The sequence below is a fragment of the Eleutherodactylus coqui genome, chromosome 13, assembly GCF_035609145.1.
Source record: "Eleutherodactylus coqui strain aEleCoq1 chromosome 13, aEleCoq1.hap1, whole genome shotgun sequence".
NCBI classification, from domain to species: domain Eukaryota; kingdom Metazoa; phylum Chordata; class Amphibia; order Anura; family Eleutherodactylidae; genus Eleutherodactylus; species Eleutherodactylus coqui.
Window position 1 is genome coordinate 122,985,170 of NC_089849.1, and position 24,711 is coordinate 123,009,880.

At 48.2% G+C, this 24,711-nt stretch overlaps 1 protein-coding gene across 4 annotated transcripts; it reads left to right on the plus strand.

Annotated features, from left to right (window-relative positions):
• The first annotated feature begins 1,185 nt into the window (after nt 1-1,185).
• On the plus strand, nt 1,186-23,449 carry LOC136588100 (uncharacterized). Of its 4 annotated transcripts, XM_066587058.1 has the most exons (13): nt 1,248-1,267; nt 4,265-4,359; nt 4,462-4,514; nt 11,163-11,257; nt 11,346-11,436; nt 13,874-13,951; nt 14,074-14,156; nt 18,967-19,069; nt 21,111-21,153; nt 21,248-21,313; nt 21,389-21,579; nt 21,761-21,953; nt 22,099-23,449. In XM_066587058.1, the coding sequence occupies exons 4-13, from the start codon at nt 11,204-11,206 to the stop codon at nt 22,772-22,774; spliced, it is 1,578 nt and encodes a 525-aa protein (XP_066443155.1). In that variant the 5' UTR covers nt 1,248-1,267; nt 4,265-4,359; nt 4,462-4,514; nt 11,163-11,203; the 3' UTR covers nt 22,775-23,449. The 4 variants fall into 4 exon arrangements, with proteins under 4 accessions (XP_066443154.1, XP_066443156.1, XP_066443157.1 ...); XM_066587057.1 differs by lacking the exons at nt 4,265-4,359; nt 4,462-4,514 and having other exon boundaries at nt 1,186-1,267; XM_066587059.1 differs by lacking the exons at nt 4,265-4,359; nt 4,462-4,514 and having other exon boundaries at nt 1,186-1,267; nt 21,114-21,153.
• Nucleotides 23,450-24,711: the final 1,262 nt, after the last annotated feature.

Consider the following 24,711-nt stretch of genomic DNA (forward strand, 5'->3'; position numbering starts at 1 on the left):
GATCCCTGTAGTATGTATAGTGTATATGTAGCAGGAGGGGACACATTATACACTGATCCCTGTAGTATGTATAGTATATATAGCAGGAGGGGACACATTATACACTGAGCCCTGTAGTATGTATAGTGTATATATAGCAGGAGTGGACACATTATACACTGAGCCCTGTAGTATGTATAGTATATATAGCAGGAGGGGGACACATTATACACTGATCCCTGTAGTATGTATAGCATATATGGCAGGTGGGGGGACACATTATACAGTGAGCCCTGTAGTATGTATAGTATATATAGCAGGAGGGGACACATTATATACTGATCCCTGTAGTATGTATAGTATATATAGCATTAGGGGACACATTATATACTGATCCCTGTAGTATATATAATATATATAGCAAGAGGGACACATTATACACTGATCCCTGTAGTATGTATAGTATATATAGCAGGAGAGGACACATTATACACTGAGCCCTGTAGTATGTATAGTATATATAGCATTAGGGGACACATTATATACTGATCCCTGTAGTATGTATAGTATATATAGCAGGAGGGGGACACATTATACACTGATCCCTGTAGTATGTATAGTATATATAGCAGGAGGGGGACACATTATACACTGATCCCTGTAGTATGTATAGTATATATAGCAGGAGGGGGACACATTATACACTGATCCCTGTAGTATGTATAGCATATATAGCAGGAGGGACACATTATACACTGAGCCCTGTAGTATGTATAGTATATATAGCAGGAGGGGGCACATTATACACTGATCCCTGTAGTATGTATAGCATATATGGCAGGTGGGGGGACACATTATACAGTGAGCCCTGTAGTATGTATAGTATATATAGCAGGAGGGGACACATTATATACTGAGCCCTGTAGTATGTATAGTATATATAGCAGGAGGGGGCACATTATACACTGATCCCTGTAGTATGTATAGTATATATAGCAGGAGGGGACACATTATACACTGAGCCCTGTAGTATGTATAGTATATATAGCAGGAGGGGGACACATTATACAATGAGCCCTGTAGTATGTATAGTATATATAGCAGGAGAGGGAGATTCTTGCTGGGGTCATCCGACGAGAGGAGGCTGGATGAACTGGTCACCAGGAGGCGCGGGACGCTAGTATCCAGCCTGTAGCTGCGGTGTGGGGGGAGCAAACAGGAAGTCATGTGACCGGAAGGTGGTGTGAGGAAGCTGCGTAGGAAGTAGAAGCAGGAGGATGCAGCTGCGGTGAGTATACTGCTGGAGGTGGACTGCGGCGTGTCCTAGAAATGAGCGCAGTAATAAGTGTCGCTGCTGCTCATTATGGTTGTCGCCTGCAGTCACGGTACTGCTGGGTCTGTCAGTGTTCTGTGAGCGCGCTGTTATGGCGGCACGTATATGTTACCCCAGCGGATGAGGCTCCTGCCGTTAGGAGAAACATTCTCTTGAATGCATTAAAGGGGTTGTCCCGCGCCGAAACGGGTTTTTTTTTTTTTCAACCCCCCCCCCGTTCGGCGCGAGACAACCCCGATGCAGGGAGGTAAAGAAAGCTCACCGGAGCGCTTACCTTAATCCCCGCGCTCCGGTGACTTCTCTACTCACCGCTGAAGATGGCCTCTTCCTCCGTGGACCGCAGCTCTTCTGTGCGGTCCATTGCCGATTCCAGCCTCCTGATTGGCTGGAATCGGCACGTGACGGGGCGGAGCTACACGGAGCTACACGGAGCCCCATAGAAGACTGCAGAAGACCCGGACTGCGCAAGCGCGGCTAATTTGGCCATCGGAGGGCGAAAATTAGTCGGCACCATGGAGACGAGGACGCCAGCAACGGAGCAGGTAAGTATAAAACTTTTTATAACTTCTGCATGGCTCATAATTAATGCACAATGTATATTACAAAGTGCATTATTATGGCCATGCAGAAGTGTATAACCCCACTTGCTGCCTCGGGACAACCCCTTTAATTTACTTGAGCACTTTTTTCAGCGTGTTGCATGTTTTTGACGTTTCCATGGAACGCCTCGTCCTTTGTTTTCAATGGGACAAATAAGGGAGATGGAATAAATCCTCCACAGTGCCACCTATTGGAAGGCAGCATTCCTTTAAGTCAAAGTCAGACTTTTTATACAAGCCTTGTTACAATGACTGGGAATTAAAAGCAATGCCAGACCCCATGTACATACAGCTGTTTCTGGGTTATTGCCCTTCATCAGTGTACAGTAGGAGTCTGGCTTTTTGCTAGTGAGAGGCCTGGGACGGGGGTCAGAAAAGCTCTTCTGACCCCCGTCCCAGGTCTCTTACTAGCAAAAAGCCAGACTCCTACTGTACACTGATGAAGGGCAATAACCCAGAAACAGCTGTATGTACATGGGGTCTGGCATTGCTTTTAATTCCCAGTCATTGTAACAAGGCTTGTATAAAAAGTCTGACTTTGACTAAGGGTGCGGGCAGACGAGCGCATAAACGGCGCGTTTTTGCGACCAAACGTATATACGTGACCATCTGAGGCAATGGTTTCGAATGTATTCATTCACATGGGCGATTTTACGGCGCATAAAAACGGCAATTCGAAAAAAAACGGAACATATGCGACCAAAATACGTGCCAACGCATATTCGATCGCCGAAAAGACCGTTTGCAAAGTAGGAACAAACGAAAATACGCTTTCTAGCTCTGGTCGTGATCGGTGAAAAACGATCGCTTGGGCGATTATACGTTGCGCTCATGCGAACGTAAATACGCCTACGCTCGTCTGCCCGCACCCTTAAAGGAATGCTGCCTTTCAATAGGTGGCACTGTGGAGGATTTATTCCATCTCCCTTATTTGCATATTACCCAGAGGAGCGTGCGTGGCCATTTGAGTCTCCTCACTTAGTTTATAGTATATATTTGCTCTCCCTAAGGAGAAAAGAGCGTTTCTGACCCCCTTTCAATGGGACATCACAATCCATCGTGTGGCGTGCGCATACCGCGCCATGTACGTCCGTGTCCAGTGCGAGGGTTCAATTTGAAGTTAACCTTTTCCAATCCACTGTCTGACCTGTGAAGACATTATGATTTAAGGCTGTACAGCTCCGATGTTGGCAGACGCCCGTCGGGGTTCTCTTACTGTATATTGCCAGGCTCTCTGCTGTCGGAGCCTATCCAACGTGTCACCTCATGCAGTACTGGCCTTAGCCAGCAGATAGCACTGTTTTATAACGGCAGAAGAAGAGTAAGCCCCCTAGGAAAAACAGGATACAAATTGGATTGGAAAAGGTTAATAGGAAACCCTGCGATCCGACCGCGAGGATCCCGACGTCACAGAAGTCATGGCATTGTAAATCAAAAACTCTTTGCTGGGAAAACCCAAGTTGGCGAGCGAAATATCTGCTGAGTATCGCGCTCGCCCGTGAATCTGGCCTCCTACTGAGCTAACGGAACTCAGCGGTGACTCCATGTTATCAGCTTGTCTTATTTCTGTTTTATGTACCTGGAAATTTATTTTTTGTTCCCTGTTATCAGCCAGTTTTGGTCAGCTTGGAGTGTTTTCCGCCTGCAGTCACTATTTGTCAGACACAGAAGTATACAGACTGTTTCCATATTTTCACCCTTGTACGTTGCCACAATTTGTGAGTGTCAGCTTTAGGCTGCATTCCCACGAACGTATATCGGCTCGGTTTTCACGCCGAGCCGATATACGCTGTCCTCATGTGCAGGGGGGGGGGGATGGAAGAGCCAGGAGCAGGAACTGAGCTCCCGCCCCCTCTCTGCCTCCTCTCCGCCCCTCTGCACTATTTGCAATGAAAAGAGGTGGGGTGGGGGCGGGGCTAAGTTCCGAGAATTAGGCCCCCCCCCCCGCCTCTCCCCATTGCAAATAGTGCAGAGGGGCGGAAGCTCAGTTCCTGCTCCTGGCTCTTCCATCCTCCCCCCCCCCCCCCCGCACATGAGGACAACGTATATCGGCTCGGCGTGAAAACCGAGCCGATATACGTTCGTGTGAATGCACCCTCAGTTCGTTGATCGTTAACCATTTAGTAACTTTGGTCGTTGTCCATAACACCTCCTTGATCAGAGGCTCAGAAGTAATTGGACGAAGTCACATAATTATCATCCCTTCTCACCACCTGGATGCTTTGTGTTCAGTAGGCCGCGGAGGCTATGGACTATCCGGACATTGGGATAGGCTGAGTGTCCCGGAGAAGCTCCGCCGCCTGCAGTTGTTGCTTCTTAGAGGTGTTTGATTCTACCATGTTTCCTTGAGTAGGTGAGATGCTCAGTGTGCCGTGAGACGACGGGCTCGGCCACTGAATATTCCGATTGTGCACACAAGAAAGGGAAAACTGAGGCAAAGACCCTACACCACACCAGGGGGCAAAATACTAACCAATTGTACAACAAGGTAGATGGAAATACAAATAAGGCCTCTTGTCCACGGGTGGGTCGGATTCTGCATGTGGGAGCCCACAGTGGTATGTGACCCTGCCCGCGGCCGAGGACCCTGCGTACCTGTCCAGGTATTCTTTTTTATGTACTATGGCAGTGCTGTCCGTTGCACATGTGCATTACCGTTTTGGTTTTTTTAACTCCTGCTTTCCCGCAGAATCCGTGGCATGTCCGCAGTGTCAACTGCAGATTTGGATGGCTACCATTGACTTCAATGTAAGCCGTCCGTGTGGGAACCACAGTAAAATGGAGCATGCTGCAATTTTTCATCAGTGAGCGGAAACCATGGATGTGAGGCTTAGGGTGGATTCAGACGACTGTATATCGGTTTGGTTTTCACGCCGAGCCGTTTTCACGCCGAGCCGATATTCGGTGTCCTCATCTGCAGGGGGGAGGATGGAAGAGCCAGGAGCAGGAACTGAGCTCCCGCCCCCCCTCTGCCTCCTCTCCGCACTATTTGCAATGAAATGAGGTGGGACATGTGCGGGGCTAAGTTCAGATAATTAGCCTCGCCCCCATCCCGCCTCTCCTCATTGCAAATAGTGCAGAGGGGCGGAGAGGAGGCGGAGAGGGGGCAGGAGCTCAGAGCACTGCTCCTGGCTCTTCCACCCTCCCCCTACCTGCAGAGAGAGACGACGTATATCGGCTGGGCGTGAAAGCCGAGCCGATATACGTTTGTCTGAATCCAGCCTCAAGTACGAGTTCTTAGCATTTTGGCCAAAGTACATAAGCTCACAAGCACGCATCAAGGGTCCTAGTTGTCTTGCCAGTCCTTATAGAAAGGAAACCCTGCCTATAAGTGGGGCGATTGTCCCAATAAGTACGGCCCCAAGCTGGAACTTAGAAATCACCTGTCTCAACCTAGATAGAAATAAGCCCCATTTACATGCAAAGACAATCTTTCAAACGATTGAAAGATTGACAGTTTTAGCAATCGTTTTGCATAACGTGTTAATGGACACTCATTTCCACTAACACTTTTTATTAGCTTCATTTGAGTGTAATTCAGCCTCCTAGAGCTGTTTGCAGAGCCCAGCAGGTGGTCTGAGCTCTGCAATCAGCTCCATTGTTACCGCATGGGCTGCTGAAAGAATACATTGTAATCTCCAGCTCCCATGGAGATAACAGCCTGTAGTCTGGACAATGTATTTTAAGCTCATCTAAAAATGATTGTTCAGACAAAGAGTGAAGGGTGGTAGCGTTTACACGCAACAATTATCACTCATTTGCGGTTATTTGAACAACTTTTGAGTGATAATCGTTGCTTGTAAATGAACCTTTAGGCAAGAACACCAAGTGAGGGCATAACATATAACAGGTGTCTGCCCACCTACTGACACAGGGGAACAGCAACATAGAACATTGTTCTCACCAGACGTCTGCCCACTGACAGACACCGAACAGGACCTTGTTCACACCAAGTATAGTCCACACCTTCATCCATACACCGAACAGGACCTTGTTCACACCAAGTATAGTCCACACCTTCAGACATACAGCAAGCAGGACCTTGTTCACACCTAGTGTAGTCCACCCCTACAGACATACACTGAGCAGGACCTTGTTCACAGGGAGTGTAGTCCACACCTTCGGATGTACACTGAGCAGGACCTTGTACACACCTAGTATAGTCCACACCTTCATCCATACACTGAGCAGGGCCTTGTACACTCCTAGTGTAGTCTACACCTTCAGATATACACTGAGCAGGGCCTTGTACACACCTAGTGTAGTCCACACCTGCATCCATACACTGAGCAGGACCTTGTACACACCTAGTATAGTCCACATCTTCAGACATACACTGAGCAGGACCTTGTACACACCTAGTATAGTCCACATCTTCAGACATACACTGAGCAGGGCCTTGTACACACCTAGTGTAGTCCACACCTTCAGACACACACTGAGCAGGACCTTGTACACACCTAGTGTAGTCCACACCTTCAGACATACACTGAGCAGGACCTTGTACACACCTAGTATAGTCCACACCTTTAGACATACACTGAGCAGAACCTCGTTCATACTTATGGTAGTCCACACCTTCAGATATACACTGAGCAGGACCTTGTTCACACCTAGTATAGTCTACACCTTCAGCCATACACTGAGCAGGGCCTTGTACACACCTAGTGTAATCCACACCTTTAGATGTACACTGAGCAGGACCTTGTACACACCTAGTGTAGTCCACACCTTCACCCATACACTGAGCAGGACCTTGTACACACCTAGTGTAGTCCACACCTTCACCCATACACCTGAGCAGGACCTTGTACACACCTAGTGTAGTCCACACCTTCACCCATACACTGAGCAGGACCTTGTACACACCTAGTGTAATCCACAGCTTCACCCATACACTGAGCAGGACCTTGTACACACCTAGTGTAATCCACAGCTTCAGATGTACACTGAGCAGGACCTTGTACACACCTAGTGTAATCCACACTTTCAGATGTACACGGAGCAGGACCTTGTTCACACCCAGTGTAGTCCACATATTCAGACATATGCTGAGCAGGACCTTGTTCACACCTAGTGTAGTCTACACCTTCATCCTTACACTGAGCAGGACCTTGTACACACCTAGCGTAGTTCACACCTTCATCCATACACTGAGCAGGACCTTATACACACCTAGTGTAGTCCGTACCTTCATCCATACACTGAGCAGGACCTTGTACACACCTAGTGTAGTCCACACCTTCAGCCATACACTGAGCAGGGCCTTGTACACACCTAGTGTAGTCCGTACCTTCATCCATACACTGAGCAGGACCTTGTTCACACCTAGTGTAGTCTACACCTTCATCCATACACTGAGCAGGGCCTTGTACACACCTAGCGTAGTCCACATCTTCAGTCATACACTGAGCAGGACCTTGTTCACACCTAGTGTAGTCCACACCTTCAGATATACACTGAGCAGGGCCTTGTACACACCTAGCGTAGTCCACACCTTCATCCATACACTGAGCAGGACCTTGTACACACCTAGTGTAGTCCACACCTTCATCCATACACTGAGCAGGACCTTGTACACACCTAGTGTAGTCCACACCTTCATCCATACACTGAGCAGGACCTTGTTCACACCTAGTGTAGTCCACACCTTCATCCATACACTGAGCAGGACCTTGTTCACACCTAGTGTAGTCCGTACCTTCATCCATACACTGAGCAGGACCTTGTTCACACCTAGTGTAGTCCGTACCTTCATCCATACACTGAGCAGGGCCTTGTTCACACCTAGTGTAGTCCACACCTTCATCCATACACTGAGCAGGGCCTTGTACACACCTAGCGTAGTCCACACCTTCATCCATACACTGAGCAGGGCCTTGTACACACCTAGTGTAGTCTACACCTTCATCCATACACTGAGCAGGGCCTTGTACACACCTAGTGTAGTCCACACCTTCATCCATACACTGAGCAGGACCTTGTACACACCTAGTGTAGTGCACATCTTCATCCATACACTGAGCAGGGCCTTGTACACACCTAGTGTAGTCCACACCTTCATCCATACACTGAGCAGGACCTTGTACACACCTAGTGTAGTCCACACCAGCTCTACACTGTAAAACTGGTCACCGCCGGGTTGCTAGGGAGGCAGCAGGTGCTTCTCTAATTCCTTGACTACCAAGCATGCTTCCTTGGTAACTGTCTGTTCAGCAAGGCTGCGGGCGTGTCCCCAGCACCTCCTTGATGGGCCCTGCTGCTGTCAGGCTCCCCGCCCCAATCAGCTCCTGGGGCGGGAGCTCTGACAGCATTTAAATGTGTGTGTTTTCCTTCCAGCCCTTGCCAGTGTTAGTTTGGTTCTCCAGCTGCAGCCACGGTTATTCTGACTGCTCTTGTGACCCCAGCTTTTCTGACTTCTGCTTTTGGACTTCGACTCCGTTTTTGCTTTTCCCTCTGTACTGCGTACCCTCCTGTTGCCGACCCGGATTGTCTGACCATTCTACCGTTTGTTTGTCTTCAGTGTCTGTTTGTCTTCCCGTGTCCCGCTTCCCTAGTGAGGGTAGGGACCGCCGCCCAGTTGTCGCCCTGGGGGTTAGCCCAGGGGGGCAAGTAGGCAGGGACGGGTTGCGGGATTGCTCAGGGACCCCCATATCCCGGACACTGTCCTTACAGGACCTTGTTCACACTAAGTGTAGTGCACACCTTCAGCCATACACTGAGCAGGACCTCATACACACCTAGTGTAGTCCACACCTTCAGACATGCAGCAAGCAGGGCCTTGCACACCTAGTGTAGTCCACACCTGCAGATATACACTGAGCAGAACCTTGTTCACACCTAGTGTAGTCTACACCTTCAGCCATACTCTGAGCAGGACCTCGTACACACCTAGTGTAGTCCACACCTTCAGACATGCAGCAAGCAGGGCCTTGTTCACACCTAGTGTAGTCCACACCTGCAGATATACACTGAGCAGGGCCTTGTACACACCTAGTGTAGTCCACACCTTCAGCCATACACTGAGCAGGGCCTTGTACACACCTAGTGTAGTCCACACCTTCAGCCATACACTGAGCAGGACCTTGTTCACACCTAGTGTAGTCTACACCTTCAGCCATACACTGAGCAGGGCATTGTACACACCTAGTGTAGTCCACACCTTCAGACATACAGCAAGCAGGACCTTGTACACACCTAGTGTAGTCCACACCTTCAGCCATACACTGAGCAGGGCCTTGTACACACCTAGTGTAGTCCACACCTTCAGCCATACACTGAGCAGGGCCTTGTACACACCTAGTGTAGTCCACACCTTCAGCCATACACTGAGCAGGGCCTTGTACACACCTAGTGTAGTACACACCTTCATCCATACCCTGAGCAGGACCTTGTACACACCAAGTGTAGTCCACACCTTCAGACATACAGCAAGCAGGACCTTGTACACACCTAGTGTAGTCCACACCTTCAGCCATACACTGAGCAGGGCCTTGTACACACCTAGTGTAGTCCACACCTTCAGCCATACACTGAGCAGGACCTTGTACACACCTAGTGTAGTCCACACCTTCATCCATACACTGAGCAGGACCTTGTACACACCTAGTGTAGTCCACACCTTCAGCCATACACTGAGCAGGGCCTTGTACACACCTAGTGTAGTCCACATCTTCAGCCATACACTGAGCAGGACCTTGTTCACACCTAGTGTAGTCCACACCTTCAGCCATACACTGAGCAGGACCTTGTACACACCTAGTGTAGTCCACACCTTCATCCATACACTGAGCAGGGCCTTGTACACACCTAGCGTAGTCCACACCTTCAGCCATACACTGAGCAGGGCCTTGTACACACCTAGTGTAGTCCACACCTTCAGCCATACACTGAGCAGGACCTTGTACACACCTAGCATAGTCCACACCTTCAGCCATACACTGAGCAGGACCTTGTACACACCTAGTGTAGTCCACACCTTCAGCCATACACTGAGCAGGACCTCGTACACACCCAAAGTCCGCTCCCTTCACAGATAGAAGTAACCCACTCAGAACCTCATGCATACATAGATAAACAAAAGTTAGTTCATGTCCTAACACTAAGAAAGGGACAAGAGTGTCAGATATCACCCATCTGACAACATAAAGGACATCAGATAAAAGGGCAGGCTGAAGGGGCCGCAGAACATGCAGACGGGAGATCAGGTGTTTGGACCATCTTCAGGAAAGGTGGGGAAACAACGCAGACTAGCAGCATGCATGGCACAGAATACTGAGAGAGAAGGATGAGGATAATGACCGATGCCCTACAGCAAGACGGGCTGATATTAATATATACAGACACATGGTGATTGGTTGGCTGGAGAACTCCACTCCATCAGCCAGCCCAATCAACGCATCTGTGGCAATGTCTTCCAGGAAGCCAATAGTACTACAGGTCCCAGGAGTACAACGTGACTCCCTCAAAGAGAGGGTAAGCTGTCTTTTGATGATGCAGTGACCCGAATGGGAGGCCCACCATGACAGTGGAGACCACGGGGAAACAAGATGGATGTCACGGGTGGCTCTACTATCTCGCCCGCCCGGGGCGCCAGCTTGGTCTAGCTCATTCGCTCGCAGTGCACAGAAACGTAGCATTAAAGAATATGACGACCGTGATGCCAGCACCTCTTCTAAGCCGCTATTCACACAGCGCGAAATAAAGAGTCCCCAGTCCAATAATGAGTTTTCCAGAATAACAACCAGAGGTGCGCGGTTGTTCTTCTCACACAGCTTTCCAGCTTTGATTCTTCAACAAGTAATAAGTTGTTATTTTTGCACAATCTTCTTTACAGATTTTCACTTCTCTTCCACACTTTCAATATTACAGGCTTTCTGGGAGACACTCTTCCCTCTGAACTCCAGACATCTTCAGTCTCAGTGATCTGATAGATCGTCCGTTGGGTCTGCCCTCCCGACTCAGGAACAGCATTCACTCAAGTTTTCCATTTTGTTCTCGGGCTTCTTAGGTTGCGTCCCTTCTTTTTGTCATGGCAGGAGACCCGTTACTCTACGCCTAGCTCAGTGCAGGAACGTCCACCACCTCCGACTACATTTTCTCAACTCCCTCTCACTAAACTCAGCTTCTCAAATATTCAAGTCATTTGACCACGTTACGCAGTTAAAGGGACACACACACAGGACTCCTCCACATACATTCACACCACAGCTTTGGGCCACTACAATGTATTTTTGACCTTCTAATTTCAGGACTACCACTTCATGGCCTGACTGTTCTGCATGAACATGAGATGGACTCTACAGATTTGAAGCAAGGCCACATGATCCTCCCGCAGGATCCTCAGGTAGATTGGGTATAATTTCATGTTTCTGCCATCACAGATGAATCACAACTATTGTACTAACCTAATGAAACTGTGTAATCTATATTAGGCTGGAGACCAAATACACATACCAGGGGAAGATGGAGAAATCATGTGTGTGAAGATTAAGGAGGAGGAGATACCTGCTGATATCTGCCCACGTAAGTAATGTTCGACAAGGCGACAATATTCCTCCAGCCTCACATTCTCTTCTTCCTATCAGTACAAACATATGAGGGAAAAGTAGGGCAAGTCGGTCCCATAGCTAGAAGTCACATTGTGTTTGGGGCTCTGTTCTGGGAATGGATGCCAGAGCAAGGGAGATGGAAACGACCACCATACCTTTCTCAAAGAACATACGTTTTTCCCTTTGTGCTGAGATCTGTTTGTATTTTAACCCATTTAGCACCAAGCACTGTAAATATACGGCGCCCAGTCCCTGGCTTTGTATGTAAAATTACGGCAGTGATTAAAGCCTCCTGCTTCTGTAATAAGTCAGAAGCAGGATGGGTTGTCACCTGTTAGTCACAGCTGATAACCCGGAGGAGGGGGAAGAAGTGGGCTTTAACCCTTTCTGCCTCCTCCTTTTTTCAGTACACATCGCTCAATGAGCGATATGTACTAAAAGTGAAGGTGGAAGTGTTTTTTCCACCACAGGAGTCCGGGGGTCACGTCACCGCCAGGATTCGCTGCTACAGCAGAGCTATAGGGTTCCAGCAGACGCTGATCAGCTCTGCCAGTGACTATTGTCACTACAAGGGATGTTTTCCCTATAACTGGGGCTCCTATGGCCCCAGCTACAGTGGGAAAGTATCAAATAAAAAAACCAAACATGTGAATGACTCCCAGAGGTCTTACATGACATCATGGGGAACACAGATGGTAAAAAACATAATTACATACATTAGTAAAACAAAAATACAGAATAAAACAACAATGTATACATAAGAAACCGTCACTGTATGCGCCCTGTAATCCAAAACCATACATATTATATAACACGTTCCCATATGTTATTTTAGCGTAAATATACGAATAAAAAAAATAGCTATAAATGTTCAATTTTTTTTAAAACTTTTTACCCCCAATAAAACTGAAAAAAAAGTCAGTGAAAAAAATATCCCTATATATCATGGAAAAAAGTGTCTGGTCCTTAAGGGGTTAAATAATGATGAACCAAGAATGGATCTCCCAAGTATAAATGTCACCTAAGATGGCCGTCCTGTCCTCAGCCTATTGGGTCCTCAATATATTCCTGCTCATGTCAATTAATGGTAATCGTATGCCGTGAACTGAGTTTAGAAAACGGCATGTGACTGGGGACAGGCATAGGAGGGGTTAAGAAAAGCGAGTTTAGAGGGGGTGGAGCTAGGACAGGAAGCGAAGAGGGAGGGGGAGCGGAAGTAGACCAGAGAGGAGACACAGGAGGAGAAGAAGGAAGATAGGAGCCGAGAAGACACCCGCCCACCCGCCCGGAAGGTCTGGGTTAGGGGAGGAGAAAGGACTGTAACAAATGGCAGTTGTTGGAAGTTGTCACAGCTTGTGTTTGGCCCGGAATTAGTCCATGCTGGTTAAGGAATAGAGGAAGGTTTGCAAGCCGAAGGACCGGGGCTTACGAACGTCCTCGGAGGACGGTTTACGGACTGATAAAGTTGATCTGCGGACAGCATGGATAGGTCTTGATCGTTAAAAGTTATTATTAATGTTGTTTTAATTAATAAAGCTGTGGCCTACCCCACGTTTATACAGCAAGAAGTGGTAGACATTCGTTTATTTATTAGGTAAGTGAGCTGGTAAGTAAGGTAATGTCCCCAGTCGTGGGTTTTTCTGGTTGTTTCCACTACCAGGATGCCAAGGACTTCCCTAATCGATATAAGGGGATATATGAAGGTTCCAAAGCACAAGACTAAGAGTGGACCATGTGAGAGGGGCAGTTGACTCGTGTGGTTACTTTTCTGGCTTTATGGTAATAAGGCTTACAAGGGGTTGTCTACTAGTTTGAAAAAATACCTTAACATCAGCAAATGTTCAAAAAGCAAACCATCCCCTTTAAATCCCTTGACGCTCCAGTGCTGATGTTCTGGAGGCCCATGCCTGTTTCTGTTGACTCTACTGCAGTGAAGACATGCTGTGTATCCATGTGACTGCTGCAACCAATCACTGGCCTCATGCTGTCCATGCTAACATCAACCCTGAGACTAATGATTGGTTGCAGCAGTTTCCTGGATGGACATCATTGCTCCTGGGAGCTGCAAAGACTGCCAAAGGGACACAATGCTCAGGTGAGAGCTGCAGCCCCCTCATTCTAGACCCCTGCAGAGGTCGCAGCAGCGGGACTCCCACTCATCCAAACGTCTGCCATGTTTTTCTGATATGTCAAAAGTTTCACAAAAGTGCAGTTACTCTTTAAAGCTGTTCTTTTTACACCACTGTTAGTAGCAGGGCTGGCCTTAGCTATGTGCGACCTATGCGGTCCTACTGGCCGCCATCTGTTGGAGGGTAGGGAAATGTCAGCCATGGTAACTCCCCTCCTCTCCGCAGTCGGCACACAGCAAGACTCGGTCATCTGCTGAGCTTTATTCTCCTGGGCTCTCCTAGGTCTGTGTGACCAGGACAGAAGCCATGGGAGCCCTATGGAAGAGCAGCCGTCAATGTGTACCCAGGAGAGACAGAAGGGTAAGGCCTGTGTCCTATGATCAGGACTGGGGTCACATCAGATTGCCGCCTTCAGCAAAAAGATGATGATCTGATACTTCTGGTGGAGATTAGTGATGCCTACCATGTATTGTATCCTGCAGATGGATCCATTGACCGGAATCCCCCCGAGAGACACCTCAGACTTCGTTACTCACATCGCCTGAAGCCAGACAAGGACATGAAGGTATGTTGTTGCCACATTTTGGATGTGACACTTAATGACCTGCTTCCTTTTTGTTTTACGGTGTTTATAGAGAATCTGCCACCGTGTTCTGCATTTTATACGTTTTTCATTGTTGGTTCCTTCATTCCAGTTTTGGCCTATGAGCCGGGTGCTTCAGTCTGTTGAGGGGTTCAGCTTGATAACCCCTGGTTGTTTCCTTTGCCGTCCATAGGATTCCCAAAAGCGTAAAGTGTACCTTCAATTACAAACAACTTTCCAGAAATCAAAAGTACAAGCACAGATAAGAAACTTTTTTATATGTCAATACAGAAAGGTGCTTCTTTCTCCACTTATCAGACTTGGTTACTCCTCCTCCCTGTACTGATCACTTACTCCCAGTTTACTGGTAAAATCAGTGAGGCAAAGAGGAGATGGATTATCAGCTTCACTGAGAGATCAGGTTACAGTTGCTCTTTATGGAGGTCTATGGAGAGGCTTATGGGGCAGCAAACAGCAACTGCAGTGATAGAGATCGGCACAAACACACAGAGACGCTATGGTTTCTAGGAAGTGTCCTACTATCTTCCTGCAGCGCTGCAGGTCACAGCTTCACTGCTCATTACTTTAGTATAATGTCCTCCATGCTGCATCTGAATGTGTCTGTGAGATAGGGGAGCCGAATCTCCTCTCTTCTTTCTTTGCTATGTTTTGGAGACATCATGGCAACTGGTCTCCTGCTCCTATTACATCCTCCCTCTCCCCTCTCTATAGACTTCTATGGGCAGCAGCTCTAACCCAATGATCCCCTTGTGAAGAGGATAATCTGCCTTTATCTCTGCCTCCTGTATATGGATTGTATCAGTGAATTGAGTGAGTTATCTATATGTGGAAGGGGCTGAGTGTGATAAGTGGAGAAAGGCAATTTTTTGTTGTTTGTAATTGGAGCTTCACTTAAAAATCCTAATCCCATGGAGGTATATTTTATCCCACAGAGGTATGTTTCACCCCCCTCCCCCTGTGGAGGTATGTTTCACCCCCCCCCCCCTGTGGAGGTATGTTTCACCCCCCCCCCCCTGTGGAGGTATGTTTCACCCCCCCCCCCCCTGCGGAGGTATGTTTCACCCCCCCCCCCCCGTGGAGGTATGTTTCACCCCCCCCCCACCCCCGTGGAGGTATGTTTCACCCCCCCCCCCACCCCCGTGGAGGTATGTTTCACCCCCCCCCACCCCCGTGGAGGTATGTTTCACCCCCCCCCCACCCCCGTGGAGGTATGTTTCACCCCCCCCACCCCCGTGGAGGTATGTTTCACCCCACCCCCGTGGAGGTATGTTTCACCCCCCCCCACCCCCGTGGAGGTATGTTTCACCCCCCCCCCCACCCCCGTGGAGGTATGTTTCACCCCCCCCCACCCCCGTGGAGGTATGTTTCACCCCACCCCCGTGGAGGTATGTTTCACCCCCCCCCCACCCCCGTGGAGGTATGTTTCACCCCCCCCCCCACCCCCGTGGAGGTATGTTTCACCCCCCCCCACCCCCGTGGAGGTATGTTTCACCCCACCCCCACCCCCGTGGAGGTATGTTTCACCCCACCCCCACCCCCGTGGAGGTATGTTTCACCCCACCCCCACCCCCGTGGAGGTATGTTTCACCCCCCCCCACCCCCGTGGAGGTATGTTTCACCCCCCCCGTGGAGGTATGTTTCACCCCCCCCCCACCCCCGTGGAGGTATGTTTCACCCCCCCCCCACCCCCGTGGAGGTATGTTTCACCCCCCCCCCCCGTGGAGGTATGTTTCACCCCCCCCACCCCCGTGGAGGTATGTTTCACCCCCCCCACCCCCGTGGAGGTATGTTTCACCCCCCCCACCCCCGTGGAGGTATGTTTCACCCCCCCCACCCCCGTGGAGGTATGTTTCACCCCCCCCACCCCCGTGGAGGTATGTTTCACCCCCCCCCACCCCCGTGGAGGTATGTTTCACCCCCCCCCACCCCCGTGGAGGTATGTTTCACCCCCCCCCCACCCCCGTGGAGGTATGTTTCACCCCCCCCCCACCCCCGTGGAGGTATGTTTCACCCCCCCCACCCCCGTGGAGGTATGTTTCACCCCCCCACCCCCGTGGAGGTATGTTTCCCCCCCCCACCCCCGTGGAGGTATGTTTCACACCCCCCCCCCCCCCCCGTGGAGGTATGTTTCACCCCCCCCCCCCCGTGGAGGTATGTTTCACACCCCCCCCCCCCCCGTGGAGGTATGTTTCACACCCCACACCCCCGTGGAGGTATGTTTCACACCCCACACCCCCGTGGAGGTATGTTTCACCCCCACACCCCCGTGGAGGTATGTTTCACCCCCCCCCCCCCCCCCCCCCGCGGAGGTATGTTTCACCCCCCCCCCCCCCCGCGGAGGTATGCTTCAATGCTTCACCCCCCCCATGGAGGTATGTTTCACCTCCCCCCCCCCCCCCCTGCAGAGGTATGTTTCATTCATTGAACATATCCCATAATGCTTTGGGCTTTGGAAAGCTTTCAGCGCAATCAAGAACTCCCAGAATTTCCTTCCTTTATCAAGTATCCACCATTTCTCTAGTTCCTTATCGGCCCATACAGCGCTGTAGTCTGAGTTGACTATACAGTACTTCCTTTCTTGGTGGGGGGATGTAAACCTCTTCTACGTTGCTGGCCATTGAATGTTTCTCTTCCAGACGTTGACTCTGATTCCTCTTTAGTTTGTATTATTTGGCTTGTGAAGCTTTCCAGTCCCTCGACCTTCCTTGTTGATCGTCTCGGGAGCAATCTGACTCCAACGCCCTCAGTGTAGCTGATAGTAAAAGCCTTGTAGTTGGTGATGATGCTTTTGTTTAACCAGTTATGAATCGCTCATCGGCATATGCAATCAAAGGGATGTTTACTGTAGTTTCTTTTTGTTAGCCGGTTTCCCCAATCAGCTGTAATATGCAGGCGATGCAGTTCAGTTTGTCTGCAGCACCGTCCCAGGGAACGCAAAGCATGACCTGGTACCCAATGAAATGACTGGGCTGTCTGTGTGATGCACAGACTGGCGCTCCAGAGGTAGATGCCTTGTAGCCTCTTTCTCCTCCAGCTAACTGATGAAGGTCCTGAACCACCAACCTGATTCTCAGCTCATTATTACTTGATTTTTAGATTCAAATAAATTTTATTGAATATATAAATCAGACAAAGTTAATTTCTGCATTAGTCATGGAAAAATCCCCCCAAAAATGTGTAAACCTTTGAAAGAATAGAGAAGTCGAAGGAAGGGGTAAGGTGGGTCTGTAGGGGGAGCGTTTATCCCTGGTGGAGCTTGGAGAGATAGTTAGATCTCATAATAACTCCTTCTTTCGCATTCCCTCTACCTCATCTACCCTTGGTGTTCGTGATGAGGAGACTTGTCATGGCCCCCGTCGGGAATGTGATGGGTTGTTCTCCCTTCGAATATGTGAAACTTAACTGAGGAAGGAGAGGTGGGGAGGGGGGGGATTGGAAAAGGGGGGGAATGGGGGAGAAACGAGAAGAACTGCTGGATAGGTCCACCTGGTCTCTTCTGTTTATCCTTTGACCTATTGTCTAATCAAGTGAGCCTTGGGCTACCCATTTTTTGAGATTGTCCGAGTCTCTAAACGCTACCCATGGCTGCCAGGTCTTATGGGTGGTTTCCCTGGTTTTGGGATCGTTGGCCCCTACCTCATCATAGCTCATGAGGGTATGGAGTTCCTCCACCCACATGCCTCTAGTAGGGGTGGTTGGAGAGCGCCAGAACCTCGGGATTAATCTCCTCGCTGCTATTATGAAGTATCTTAATAGGCCTGTTTTGGCGTCTTTCACCGACCCTGGAAATAGTGAGAGTAGAGCTAGTTTTGGAGTCATCGACACCCTTGTGTGATTGGTGTAGTTGAAGAGCGTTGTCATCTCACTCCAGAGGGAGGATTACTTAATTTTTAAATGTATATGTAAGCGGACAATCCCTTTAAGTCCAAATGACTTAAAACAATAAATCCAAGAGTACTTGCCCGTCCTCAGCACCTGAAATCCAGCATTGCGATTCTCCTGGTGTCTATTGACAGCGAAAGTCAGGTGACCTCTGCCTGCCAATCGGAGGTTGCAGCATCACTACCCATTCTCCTGACATCAGCCCTCTAATCCTGGGTGCCATAATGCTTGGGATTTGGAACAATGATGTTCCGGCTTTATCTGACACCTGACTCGAAGAACAGCGGGGCTGGATCGCAGGCACCGAGGACGGGTAAGTACCCTTTGTTTTATTGTGTTGACTAATTTGGACTTAATTTTATAATGTCAATATATACCCGGACAACCCCTTTAACAGGGGATCTTCTGAAAATTAGGAGGATGACTTTGTTCCACCCAAGAACAGATAATTTCCCTATTTGTTACTTTCTCCATTGAAGGGGTTTCTGAGTTAATGAAACTTTCTGGAGGGCGCAGTAAATGGGGTAAACACAAGAAAGTAAGTTCTACCCACCACTTCGATGCCCAGCGGGTCCTCATCACCAATCTGTGTTTACTTTGGCTGCAGTGGTGACATTCTGTATACACATGTGACTGCTGTAGCCAATCGCTGAGCTCAGCAATGTACAGCTCGAGAGCACTGAGGCCAGCGATGTGGTTACAGTGGTCGTGTGTATAGATGGGATGGGCGCTGGACTGGCTGGGGATCAGAGTGGGGAGTATAACTTGGATTAATGTTTTTAACCATTTAGTGGGCCCTCCAGAATTTTCCACTAACCTGGAAACCCCCTTTAAGTTGAATACCAAGATATCAGAAGGAGTTTATTAACGTATTTTCTTATTACTTTAGGAGGAAAGATTGAATATTCTAGTTAATACCGATCCAACGACTGATGGAAATGGTTCTTACGTGGGTGATAAGGAAGAGGAAATTCCTTTAGATTTCAGCCCCGGTGAGGAATAGCAACTAAGCATACCTTCAGTGTACGCCTCGTTCACTCACTACCTCAGTGTCTTATTGTACACAGTCTTCGATCAGTACAAACTACCGACCCAGTACACTGGCATCAGACGCCATCAGCCCTCTACTAATATGCAGTCCTCAGGACGGCCGGCAGCTCGTGTAGGCAGATACAGGGGGTCCCACTCACCAGAGGCCTGGAAAAATCGTCTTTAATGCCAAGAATAAACGAATACATTTTCATGAAATTTGGTTGAAATATACCTTACTCAATGATGATCAGGACCCCCTCGTGTAGTCGGTGATTGGGACACCTGTAGTTTACCTTGCCAGCTTTGGCACCATCACTGCCATTCCAGAGACAAAACACAATTGGCTAATCCGTACAGCACTGCCGGCCTAAACGTTTTATGGCTGTTGTATATCAACCAGTTTCAGTATTATTGAGCCAAAGTCAAAAGCAGGATAGATGGATGATATCAATTTGGAGAGATACCTTGCTCCCTACTAAAGATATCTTGCAGTCTTCAGCAATATACATCTGACTTCCCAAGTCCTTAATATCAGGAAGTTCAGCCAGATTCATCACAAAGGGTTTATTGGAGGTACAACCAGTTCCAAAATAAGCCTTGCAGCACATTTCGAGGACCAAGGGTACACCGTGCTGGGAAACTACTGGATTGTCCTCTTCTAGAATCTGGACTGCATGTCTAGGAAGCGCCTTCCTTTCAGAATTTAATTGTGCTTGAGAAAGGGGGATGAGTGTACCCAAAAACGGACTGCAAGTACTATTATGGAATTGGTTGTATCTCTAATAAATCCATTGTGAAGAATCAGTTACAGCAGAGAATTCGCAGCGTTTTTCTTCACATGTGAACAGGATTTGCTTTAATCCCATTCGCTTTAACAGTAAAGGTTTCCGCAACATATGAACAATCCCTTAAAGCGGATTGTCTCTGCAGTAAAGCTCTGTTCACCTCTCCTTTGTGATCTCCATTGCATTCTGTCGGGTTTGCCGGGAGGAATAGCACTGCATACAAGGCTGTTCTCCCTGCCCAAACGACAGACTCCATTATAAACCCACGGGGCACCGGATGAATCTGCTTTTGATATAAACTGGAACCATGACATGTATGTGAACAGAACTCATACATACTCTCATGTATGTGAACTGGAACGCTAAAGACTTATCTCCCATTATTAAGGTCCTTTTTCACAGACCGAGTCTCAGTGCAATGTGGCTTGCCCCATTGGCTGGCTGCACATTTCCATTCTCACCCAAGAAGAAGTACAGCTAATCAGGGAGCATCTTTCTGCTTGCCGACAATCAACGATCAGCTGGCGAATGAGCTTTTGCTTATTTATGGGCTGATTGTTGGCCCCTTTTACATGGCTCACTTGTAGGGTGGAGGAATATTCATACTTGATAATCGGGCCATGTAAATTGCCTTTAAGGAGAGCTATATATTGGGAACTACAACTATTGAACCACTGACCCTTTAAAAGTATCTGACTGTTCCCAATGAGGCCATGTTCTGACTTTGGCCCGGAGATGCACGTTGGTGACACTCCAGGCAATTATCTCACTTATAAAAGAGACTCATTGTAAATAATGGTAATTACTGGACCTCCTCATTCGTGTAATTGTCATGTCATAAAGGGAAATTCCACCTTGAAAGGGTAGTCTGGGACTTTTAGTTGATTGGTGGGGATCCTTGTTTGTGATCCCCGCCAAACAGCTGATTCTGACAGCGGACCAGACGTAGTCGTTAGTGGCCAGGGCCAGAAGTTTGATAGCCGCCTTCACTCCCATTTAAATCCACGGCAGTGATGACCCCCTATGACACTTCTGACTCCTCATTGCGGTCAGAGCTGGAAGCGTAGTAGCGGGCCCAATAACAACGTCCGGACTGCTGCACTGACTTTAGTGGGAATTCGCCTTTTACCCCATGCCATTTAGTAGATGCAAGCGTTCTATAGAAAAGACTGGACATTGTTACGCCACAAATAATGTCTTGTTTTATTATTTCCAGTAGCATCCGAACCTTTTGGGACTCATTCACAACTTGTTAAGAAGTATGTATATTTTCAACCAGCCACCATACAGGCCATTTCTTGCCCCATGTATTGGACATTAACAAATGGACCCATGTCATTTTCTCTGCCCTAGTCGGACAAGCGGTAATGGCAGATCCAGCACTTTCTTACGCACTCGAAAGAGACCGTCTGCAATGAGGTAGGTAACATTTTCTCAAGCGTCAAAAACTCCTTCAAATCTGACTCTACAATGATACTTGTTTCTTTATTGCAGGATGTCAGATAGTCGAGGTTATATAGAAGTAAACAGCCTGATAACGGCAGTGTCCCATCAGCCTGCAATCTGGGATGCCAGGGACCCCAATTACATGGACCGGCTTAAGAGGTCCCATGCATGGGAGAGTGTGTGTCAGGAAGTGACTGAGGACTGGGATGACTTGCATACAAGGACCAGAGACCGACGATGTAAGTAAATGTGTTGCTAGAGTTCTTCCCAAAAATCAGATCAGAGCAGGGACTTCAGGTGGCACAAGTACGGTGCTGCTCATCTGCATCGTAGCTCTTATTTCTTCCTCCTTCTGTCTAGTTTTCCAGGCTCATAGTGTGGGCTATGTAGCTAATTTCATTTAATATATATTCTTAACAGTAAAGGATCTGCAAACTAGATGGCGTTCTCTGAAGGACTGTTACAGGAGGGAGCTCCAGCAGCAGAGGAAAGCAGAGAAGACTGGGGGAACCACCATAAAGAGGAAGACTTACTTGTATTTTCGCCAGCTCCATTTCTTGAAGCCTGTTTTGGAAGCACGGAGACAAGTTTGGAAACAGAAGTCGGGGGACTGGCAAGTTTTGTTTTCATACTCAGTCTATGCTTCTTACTTGTTAATATGGGTCTTTTATAGATAGAATCCATGACCATGCAAGCAAAGAAACCCTAACCTTTTCATCTTTTTAATGACAAGAAATGTTTATTTTATTTCTTCACAGCCTTCCTAGAAACCTCAGAGGTAAGAAACAGGAATCAATGTTGGAGCCAAAGTCGTCTGCCACATGTGTAACCACAAGGTCCGGAGCTACATCTATAACATTAATGGAAAGTCCCCACCAAGAACAGCTCCCAAAGAGGAGAAGGCAGGAGAAGCAGTCCAGCTCCACTCTGAATTCTCCCATAACCTCCAAGGGAGTTGTTAAGGAGCATCAAGAACTAGAGAAAGATGCAGACTATCACTTCTACATGTATATCATGGCTGTGACAAAGAAATTCTCTCCAGAGAAGAAGTGGGCTTTCAGAATGAAGATTATGGAGCTGCTCCAGATGCATTCTCTTGACCAACAGACTGATTCTTCCTGCCTCCCTCAACTCAACCACTCATCGTACACACCAGAAACTCATATTTCCCCATCTTCACACCCACCTGCTCACCCCCACTATCCCTATGAAACCTCTCACTCCCATTCCTCCAGGCGCTCCCCAACACCAACCTACATTCCTTCCAACCACCAACACAATCCTTCAGATTCCTCCATATTGCCTGTCCCTCTCAGCCAGCCGCATTCACCCATTGAATCTTCTTGTCAAAGCCCCCTATCCCGCTCTTCACAGACGCTGTCAAGTCAGGCGAGCCTAGACACAGAGGCCGACAGCTCATTTGGGGACTATTAAAAAGAATGCCAAGTTACAAAATATGTATATATAGTTTATTAAAAACAAATATAGTTATATATACACTTTGCCAAAAACACTCCAGCCCCAGAAGAAGTTGTCGTTCTACTGCAGAACCCGGCATGCAGTTCCATCTCAGACAGATCTGTTAATGATGAGAGTCGTGGGGTGATTAGATGGACAGTTTTGTCACCGGAGGCCCTAAAAGTGGCTCCCTCCTTGGCCTATAGGAGGCTCCTGGTGGCTCCTTGTGTGTAGTAACCTCTTTGTGCCCGCCCATATAACCTCTTGTAGCCAAGTTAGAGGCGGTACAACAGGGTACTAGAGCCTCAATGCCTGCCTGTATCACATCTTGTATCCAAGCTAGAGGCGGTACAACGGGGTACTAGAGCCTCCATGCCTGCCTGTATCACATCTTGTATCCAAGCTAGAGGCGGTACAACGGGGTACTAGAGGCTCCCTACAAGGGTCAGTTCTCCAAAATAAATGACCCTTTTGCTATGATATTGTAATCACTAACTTATAACAATGTTACAATCACAGAGAGAAAGTTTCATCCACTACATAGGAGTATATATATATACACACTCCTTCTAGGGGAGGTATGTATGTATGTATATTTATATATTGGTTTAAAAAGTGGAATTTAGCAATAAACTTTATATTTGTTTATAAGTTTGGTGATTCTTTATTTTTCCATCATATAGAGAACTAAGCACAGGGTTGATGCTGTCATAGAACAAGTATTGCGTACATCGGGCATGCTGAGGACACTCTACTAATGAAGAATGGTTTAAACTTTAGAGGAAGACCGTTGAGTAATTTTCAATATGCTACATGAAGTTTTGGTCTCCAGTCTTATCCAAAGAACAATTTAGAATTCTGGCCTGGTTTCCGGTTACCAGCCAGCGATGTATGGTGAAAGTACATAACACACTTTAGGGGCCTCTTCCATTGGTCAGTTGTTGGCCTAGAGCAGTGCTGGTGAACCTTTTTGAGACTGAGTGCCCAAACTGCAACTCAAAAATCACTTATTTATCACAAAGTGCCAACAGGTCAGGGGGTGGGGCTTATCACAACATGATTTTATCCCCAACGTTCTAAAAAGGACCGGGTTGCTTCAAAATAGATAGTGTGCAGATTTTGACTGCTTTTTGGAACATAGTGACATCCCACAGCGGCCCCCCGAGACCCACATACCCCCTCCTACTTGTGGAAGCTCCGCTGCTCGGCATTGATGCCATGTGCACACTTTGACGTCAGTGTGCTGCCGGACACCTCCTCCCCCTGCTCTCGCGGAACCTAAGAGGAGACGTCAGGGGAGGGGGAAGGAGGATCCCAGCTGCACACAGACATCACAGTGTGCGCCGGGATCAGTGCTGCTAGTAGCGCAGCTGAGTGAATACTGTCAGGGAAGACGCGGCCCCTGACGATATTTACTAACGTGGTGAACGGACGATGTCGGGGCGTGCCAGCAGGGAGGGCACGCATGCCATAGGTTCGCCACCACTGGCCTAGAGTAACAAGCGCGGATTGAGTGGGCCTGTCCCTGTCATTTGGATTTGTTTTATACTGGCCAAGAATTGCTTGTACGTGGACAAACGATTGTTGCCATAATCATTTGTTACCGTAGAGCTGCCACTGGCCATCTGTACAACTCGCCATTCTCACGGGAAGATGTACAGCCACCAGCAAGCAGTTTTATGCTTACTAAAAAAAAAAAATCACCCATCATGCAAGGAACAAGAATTCACTTGGTGTCTGATTGCTGTCACTTGTGTTCAGCCCATTAAGCACCAGAATGTTCCAAGCAATTAGGCCACGTAAAAGGCCCTTTACACAATCAGAGCTGTGCGGTTAGCTATCACACCCAACAGCTGATGATGCTTCCAAGGCCAACCAGATTCCTAAAAGGAGGAGTAAATGGAGCAAACACG